An 8,162-nucleotide genomic window follows, 5' to 3' on the forward strand; every position below is an offset into this window, starting at 1 on the left:
TTTGCCACCAACCCTGCAGAAAAAGTGCTAAAAAAGAATAATCACTAAGAATTTAAGGGGAAATAAATGAAAATTTCATCAGAAGACTCCACACCTGACTCTCGACCTTCTATGACAAGCAAAGCGGCCGTAAACGTCTCAAAATGTTTTTCATTCGCTGAAATTTCCGTCCATGCTGTAATCACTGTAGTTACTTAGACAATAGAGAAAGCTTTTCTGTTTTGATCGCCGGAGTTTCCCTTTAATCTCTTCAGTCACCGTGGCAACCGCTGGTCACCGCCTTCATCCTCACACAGCGACACAAACAGAAGCTAGAAACGAGTACGAGTATCTCAACCCCCTGTTCAACCTGGGAGATAGTGGTGTGTGTGTGTGCGGGGGGGGGGACACGTGTGTGTGTGTGGGGGGGGGGGACAAGTGTGTGTATGTGGGGACACGTGTGTGTGTGTGTGTGTGTGTGTGTGTGTGTGAGGACACGTGTGTGTATGTGTGGACACGTGTGTGTGTGTGGACACGTGTGTGTGTGTGTGTGTGTGTGTGTGTGGACGTGTGTATGTGTGGACGTGTATGTGTGGACGTGTGTATGTGTGTGTGTGTGGACACGTGTGTGTATGTGTGGACACGTGTGTGTGTGTGTGTGTGGACGTGTGTATGTGTGGACGTGTGTATGTGTGGACGTGTGTATGTGTGTGTGTGTTAGAAGTCGCTAAGGATGGCGATGTCGGCGAACTCTTTGTGATATCGGCGTGAGTACAGGCTCAGGAGAAACGCCCACTTCAGACTCATGAAGCTCCACACACACGACAGGTACAGGCTCCGAGGATCCTTCAGTGCTGCACAAACACAAACACACACACACACAAACACACACACAAACACGTTACATTGCTAACTTTAGAAAGTCAGATTAACATCATGACACTGGGCCCAATTTTAATAAATAAATAAATAAATAAAAATAGGACCAACTGATTCTAATATTTCGGAATTTTTGTAAAGTCTACAATAAAAAAAAAAAAATTGGAAAGGTTTACCCAGGTTAATAATAATAAATTCTTTATAAATAAATACTATTAAAAACTAATAAGAGTAATAATAAGAAAACTAAATATAGAAAAAAAATTATAAGAAGACAAGAAAATTAAATGAAAAACATTTATTAAAAAAGTAAAAAATAAAAACAATTCAAGTAATACAAGCTAAACATTAATAAATATTAATTGGGTAAAGCTAAAAAATACATATATTTAATACAACAAATAAAAATTAGGAAGTGAATTTTTAATAAAAATAATAATAATAATAATAATAATAATAATAATAAAAAAAAGAAAATCAATAAATTATATATACGTGTGTCGAACATTACCTCTGTGTTCATGGATGAGTTCAGTCTCAAACAGTTCCTTATTTTCCTGTTTTAATTTTATTATTTATCCTGATTCTATTATTATTATTATTATTATTATTATGTTTTTTTTGGTCAGAAAAATATACACATCATTATTTTTAGCATGTATCATGACTTTAAAAGCAGACACTCGCTGAGTGATGCGTCGAAGTCGAACCTTTGGGGGTGAAACTGCGCCGTCAATCTGGCAACGTCCTCACGCAGTAAAACAGAAACGAAGCCGATAAAACCTACAGCAGGTACAATAGGGTTGCCAGATTGGAGACTCCACTTACACTCTTTCCGTGAGATGGCCACGCACAGGAAGGTGATGAAGGCGACGATGGAGAGCACGGAGAAGAACACGCCCACCGCCATGAAGAACTTCAGACCCTTTAGCCACGTTCTCCAGTAGTCCTGCAGGTACATGATGTGTGTGACGAGACTCCAGAGCGCCAACACCCCTAAACACACACACACACACACACACACACACAGTGTAAAAACAGTAAGCACAACCACAGACCTTCAGTTTCACACTGACTTAAATTTCATCTTTAACCAGGAAAACAGAGCTGCTCAGCATAAAAGGAATAAAACACTAATAAAACACTGCGTGTGTTTGTGATTATATTATTAAAGCCGTCCCTCAAGTGATCGATTTCGATTTGCACTAAGGCAGCTTGTCAACATTTACAGCTTCATATTTCATCCCAACGTCAGTCAGGAAACTGTTACAGCTTTATCTCCGACACTGGAGACTCCTTCCATAAAGCTTAAACGTCACATTATTATTATTATTATTATTATTATTTTATTTTTACATGACTTGTAAGTCAAGCTTTACAGTTCAATAGTTTAAGAGTTTAGTTTTTTTTTTTTTTGCTTTGTCATTCTCACACACACATACACACACACACACACACACACACACACACACACACACACTTCCTGTCAGTTTCATGGTCATGCATTTTTCACTCTGCAAGTTTAAAAAAAACTGCGAAAACTGTTCAGCTCAGCGATATTTGTACAGTGTGACACGGGGCACGACAAAGTCCACGCTACACACACACACACACACACTCGCGAGCAGGACCCAGAGTCAGCAATAACACTCACTAATACACAATACACTCATTAAAAAACAACATGATCACACACACACACACACACATTGTGCACCAACAGCACAGCTGTACATAAGGGGAATGAAGCACTGTGTGTGTCCTGCTGTTACAGGAAAATAATCAAAGACAAGCTGCCAAGGTTACAGCAATAACACTAAAGTTCATTAGGGACTTAACAGAATGTCCTTGTGTGTAGCATGAAGTGTGTGTGTGTGTGTGTGTGTGTGTGTGTGTGTGTGTGTGTGTCCTTTCTCTTTACTTTATAAAACAACACTTTAGAGTCCTGATGTTTGAGTATTACTGATGTTATAAAACTTATATTTTCTTCAAAGAACCACAAGAAATGTAAAATAATTTTCAATATTAAAGTTAATAATAGCTTTTAAACAGATACAAACAGTTATTAGTTACAGGCATTTCTATAACAGGACAAATCTCATAAAAATAAATGTGTTAAAATAATTATGATAAAAAAAACCAATTCTTTTTAATATGTGCAAAACTTTTTAAAAAATGGAAAAGAACTCGGTCATTATAATATTTAAACACTTTTGATCATTGCGATTTTTATGAACTTTGCATAATGAACAATATTTTGTCTCACATCAGTCATGTCATGTTTTAAAACAAACAATACCAGTCCAAAGTTTGTACACCCCTTCTAACTCCACATTTCTGATGTTTATTTCTTTCTACACTGTAAAACAACACTGAAGGCGTTTATTATCCAAACTACACAATAATCTCCTCTGAACAGTTGATATTGAGATGTTTATCTGCTACTTCTGCTCTGTAAAGCTCCATAACGGCTCTAATCTGAGGTTTCGGTCCTGTTCTCCTGGGAAGGTCTTCATGTGAGATAGTTTCATCATGGAGCTTGATGGGTTTTACAAACGCCCTCAAGACGAGACTGTTCTTGTAGTAACTGATCCAGAACAGCCGACCTTCATGTCTTGTTGTTATTTAGTTACTGAATATCATGTGTGTTATATTATAGTCTCGATCCAGTATTGTTCTAGAATGTGATTAATGAATCTCCACTCGTGTGGGAATATTTACAGAGTCTACGAGCATTTTGTTGCTTATTTTAAAGAACTATTATTCTACATACACAAATATATATTTAATTAACACTATAGCCTAAATAAATCTATATTAATAAATTAAACCTCTTTAAACGCCAACAACGCGTAGTAACGACGCCAGTGTTTATTTATTTATTCACTTTACAGGAATACACATTAGTGAGAGAGAGAGAGAGAGTGTGTGTGTGTGTGTTAGTGAGTGTGTGACGTCACACCCTGGGCAGTGTTTACAGGTGTGTATGACGTCACCACCTCAGCAGGGTATACAGGTGTGTTTGTGTGTGATGATAATGATTGTGATGATGGTGTGTGTGTGAGAGATGAGTGCACGGTGATGATGATGATGTTGGTGTGTGTGTGTGTGTGATGAGTGCACGGTGATGATGATGATGATGATGGTGTGTGTGTGTGTGTGATGAGTGCACGGTGATGATGATGATGATGATGGTGTGTGTGTGTGTGTGTGTGTGTGTGTGTGTGAGTGTGTGTACGGTGATGATGATGATGAGTTTGTGTGTGTGATGATGATGATGATGTTGGTGTGTGTGTGTGTGTGTGTGTGTGTGTGTCATGATGATGATGATGTTGGTGTGTGTGTGTGTGTGTCATGATGATGATGATGTTGGTGTGTGTGTGTGTGTGATGAGTGCACGGTGATGATGATGATGATGGTGTGTGTGTGTGTGTGTGTGTGTGTGTGTGAGTGTGTGTACGGTGATGATGATGATGAGTTTGTGTGTGTGATGATGATGATGATGTTGGTGTGTGTGTGTGTGTGTGTGTGTGTGTGTGTGTGTGTGTCATGATGATGATGATGTTGGTGTGTGTGTGTGTGTGTCATGATGATGATGATGTTGGTGTGTGTGTGTGTGTGATGAGTGCACGGTGATGATGATGATGATGGTGTGTGTGTGTGTGTGTGTGTGTGTGTGTGTGTGAGTGTGTGTACGGTGATGATGATGATGATGACGATGGTTTTTGTGTGTGTGTGTGTGTGAGAGAGATGTTGATGATGAGTGTGTGTGTGTGTGTGTGTGATGAGTGCACGGTGATGATGATGATGATGGTGTGTGTGTGTGTGTGTGTGTGATGGGTGCACGTGGATGATGATGATGATGTGTGTGTGTGTGTGTGTGTGATGATGATGATGAGTGTGTGTGTGTGTGTGTGTGTGTGTGTGTGTGTGATGATGATGTGTGTGTGTGTGTGTGTGTGATGATGATGATGATGTGTGTGTGTGTGTGTGTGTGTGTGTGTGTGTGTACCTGAGAGCCCCCCCATGGCGGAGGTCCAGGGCTGTGTGTAGACGATGTTCCAGACCATGAAGGCCGAGAGGCCGAACATCAGCCCGACACAGGAGTAACACACACTGATGTAGGTCCTCCTGGGGGCCATGTCACCTCCTGTCACCTCCTGTCACCTCAACACTCACTCTAACACGGCTAATAACCTCCGCTCACAGCGCGGGACATGACGCGGAGACCCGCCGAGGTTTAAATACACTCCGAAATTTATATTAATAACAATAATAATAATAATAATAATAATAATAAAACACGAGTGCTTTAATCCCGCTGTGGTGCTCGCGAGCGGCTCATGGCTGTGTTTATAACCAGAGACTCTTATATAACACACAGCCGAGGGGAGTTCCAGAGCAGGCTGAGGAGCACAGCGCCACCTGCCGCCCCGGAGGTCACGGGCAATAAAATCCACACATCAATCAACACATCAATCAACACCTTTAACATCAGGCTTCAGGTCGACTGGCTGCTGGTCCCAGTAGATCATCAGGACACTGTGGGAATAATAATAATAATAATAATAATAATAATAGTTTAAAAAAAAAAAACTGGAAAAAACTGGTGTTGTAACATTTCACAGGCTGAATCACAAAAAGAACAAAGTTCACCTCAACCTAAACCTTCTCTTTAGAAATTCAGACTCTGGGTGTATATTATTAATGACCTTGAACTGAGTTTCTTAAACTTTTGGAGAAACAGGCCACTTAACATATTTGGTTAGAAAATGGTAACTAGAAAATGGTTCTGGCCTTGACTGGTGTTGGCAACTGTTTCTCTGGGGACTTGACAGTTCGATAGTTCATGACTGGAACTTCTTACAAGTCTACCTCGGTCTTCAATAACTACCTGGACTCCATATTAACATCAATTAACATCAGCTATTATAGCTGAACTGCCTCCCACCCTACACACTGTATAAATGCAGATCATTTACTGCTTTCTGTTTCACCCAGATGAGGATGGGTTCCCTGTTGAGTCTGGTTCCTCTCAAGGTTTCTTCCTCTTACCATCTCAGGGAGTTTTTCCTTGCCACTGTCGCCCTCGGCTTGCTCACCAGGGACAAACTGACCATTTTGATTCATACAAATTCACATTTCATACAAACCTAAATAATTCTTTTGACTATGTAAAGCTGCTTTGCGGCAATGAAAATTGCTAAAAGCGCTATACAAATAAAATTGAATTGAATTGAATTGAATATTTAAAAAATGTCTTTTCCATGAGCGACTGATCCCCATGAAAAGCCTGCAAGTGCCTGCCTGAGTCAAACTCGAGGAAAAGAATTAATTTAAAGTTTTATATTATAATTTTTTTTTACATTTTAAATCGAAAGTATAAAGTGATTCACGTGATCGTAAAGAAAATAAATAAATAAATAAATAAATATGAGACACAAAGTTTTTTTTTTAATCTTTTTTTATATATTGAAATATATATATATATATATATATATATATATATATATATATATATATATATATAAAGTATAAAAGTTGATTTTTTTTACGTGCAAATGACATTTGGGCAGCAAATTCAGGAGGTTTTTTTAAAAGCTTAATGGACTCAATCCAGGAATCTGTAAGAATTAAAAACACGTTTGTTTTCATTTATCACATTTTTAGATCCTCTTTTTGAAAGCATAAAATGCTTTGTTAGATTGTAAAGAAAAAAATTAAAGAAAAAGACATACATTACGTATAAGTTTTTCTTTTCTGAGATGTGCAAATGAACTTTGTGCTAAAAGTTTTTCTAAAAAAAAAAAATTAATTGATTACATTTTTTTGCAAACTGAAGTCAAATCATGTGTCTACTTTAATTTTATTAAAAAGTCCCCTGTGTCTCTTCTTTAGACCCAGAATCTGTCACTGTGCTGCTCACACCACTTTCTTTTCTGTTGTGTTTCTTCTTCCTGTGTGGTCTGTCCGGGACGCGGTGCCGACTGAGAATCGGTGCTGGTCTGTCCAACAAGTAACACGGGAGGTCGCCTTGGGCCCAGAACTACAATAAGGGCCCAAGTGATTAAAAACATAACAGAACGTGAACACATTAACACTCGCAGCACATGGACCCATTGAACATGATACAATTCACAATAAGAGACAGAAAAGGTGCTGTCAATAAATAAATAAATAAATAAATAAATAAAGCTCTTGATACTGTATTTGAATCTTTATGGTAATATGGATTTAACTCATGTGTATGTTGTTTTAAAAGGTGCAATTTTTAATCTATGTGATTGTACACATTGTTATTATTATTATTTTTTATTAAATGAAATTATATTTGACATGGATTTGAAATGACAATAATTTGACATGGCAACCAAACGGTATTCTTCCGGTATTATAAGCTCAAACTAAAGTTATGTTTGGCTTAATACATGATTTGTTGCTATAGTATTTGTACTGTACAATTCATTTATATTCAATTTTATTTGTTTCATATGGTTTACTTTTTCACGCACACTCGTACTCGTACATACCCGTTTGCATTACAATATTTTGCACTCCTTTACTTGCAAACTTGTTTAAATCTGATTAAATGTTTTACACCATGTATTGTATGTAGAATATTTTATACCTCACTCACTCACTCATCGTCTATATCACTTTATCCTGTATTCAGGGATATTCGCAGGGACCTGGAGCCTATCCCAGGAGACTTGGGGTACTGGACAGGGTGCCAATCCATCACAGGGCACACACACACATACTGTACACACTCACACTCATTTACACACTACGGGCAAATATCCTGTTATACTGAACTTCCAGCCTCCTAACACACAGTATGAGTGCAGATCAATCCCTGCTATCCGTTATCACCCAGATGAGGATGAGTTCTTCCTACTGCAAAATCGAAAGTTCTGGTTTGACTCGAACGTCCCTTGTATTTTCGTTAAATCTGCACATTCCTGCAGTTAATATGAAAAAAAAAATTATTTCAGGGTCAAAAGAGGTTTGTCGAGGCATCATTTCAGCTCTGTGATTTTTTTTTTTCTATTTTAGTTGTATTAAATTAAAATATTTATTTAATTGATGGGGGATTTCCAAAATTGTACTACTGTACCTATGTTTACCCTAAAAGGATGAATGAACAAACAAACAAACCTCAAGATCAAAGAACAAAGATCAAAGCAGTAGTGGTGTTTTGTTTTTCCTTTTGAATGTCGCTTGATGATAGATTGATTTAATGTCTACAATTATTATTATTTTTAATGATGTTTTAATGACAATTTCTTTTAAAGTCATCTATA

The 8,162-nt window shown here is 37.8% G+C and overlaps 1 protein-coding gene across 2 annotated transcripts; it reads right to left on the minus strand.

Moving 5' to 3' along the window:
- Positions 1-495: 495 nt before the first annotated feature.
- Positions 496-5,138, minus strand: slc48a1b (solute carrier family 48 member 1b). Of its 2 annotated transcripts, XM_053499091.1 has the most exons (4): positions 4,871-5,138; positions 1,687-1,854; positions 685-833; positions 496-564 (listed from the first exon to the last, which is right to left on the minus strand). In XM_053499091.1, the coding sequence occupies exons 1-3, from the start codon at positions 4,998-5,000 to the stop codon at positions 697-699; spliced, it is 435 nt and encodes a 144-aa protein (XP_053355066.1). In that variant the 5' UTR covers positions 5,001-5,138; the 3' UTR covers positions 496-564; positions 685-696. The 2 variants fall into 2 exon arrangements, with proteins under 2 accessions (XP_053355066.1, XP_053355065.1); XM_053499090.1 differs by lacking the exon at positions 496-564 and having other exon boundaries at positions 620-833.
- Between the last annotated feature and the right edge of the window lie 3,024 nt (positions 5,139-8,162).

Source organism: Clarias gariepinus, chromosome 6 (genome assembly GCF_024256425.1).
Source record: "Clarias gariepinus isolate MV-2021 ecotype Netherlands chromosome 6, CGAR_prim_01v2, whole genome shotgun sequence".
Classification (NCBI taxonomy): Eukaryota; Metazoa; Chordata; class Actinopteri; order Siluriformes; family Clariidae; genus Clarias; species Clarias gariepinus.

Excerpts from the sequence above, each read along its gene's own strand:
- slc48a1b (XM_053499091.1), bottom strand. The coding sequence starts at position 5,000 with ATGGCCCCCAGGAGGACCTACATCAGTGTGTGTTACTCCTGTGTCGGG. Across the intron at positions 1,855-4,870 it reads CGCCATGGGGGGGCTCTCAG|GGGTGTTGGCGCTCTGGAGT; the intron begins GTACACACACAC and ends GTGTGTGTTTAG. Across the intron at positions 834-1,686 it reads GGCCATCTCACGGAAAGAGT|CACTGAAGGATCCTCGGAGC; the intron begins GTAAGTGGAGTC and ends GTGTTTGTGCAG.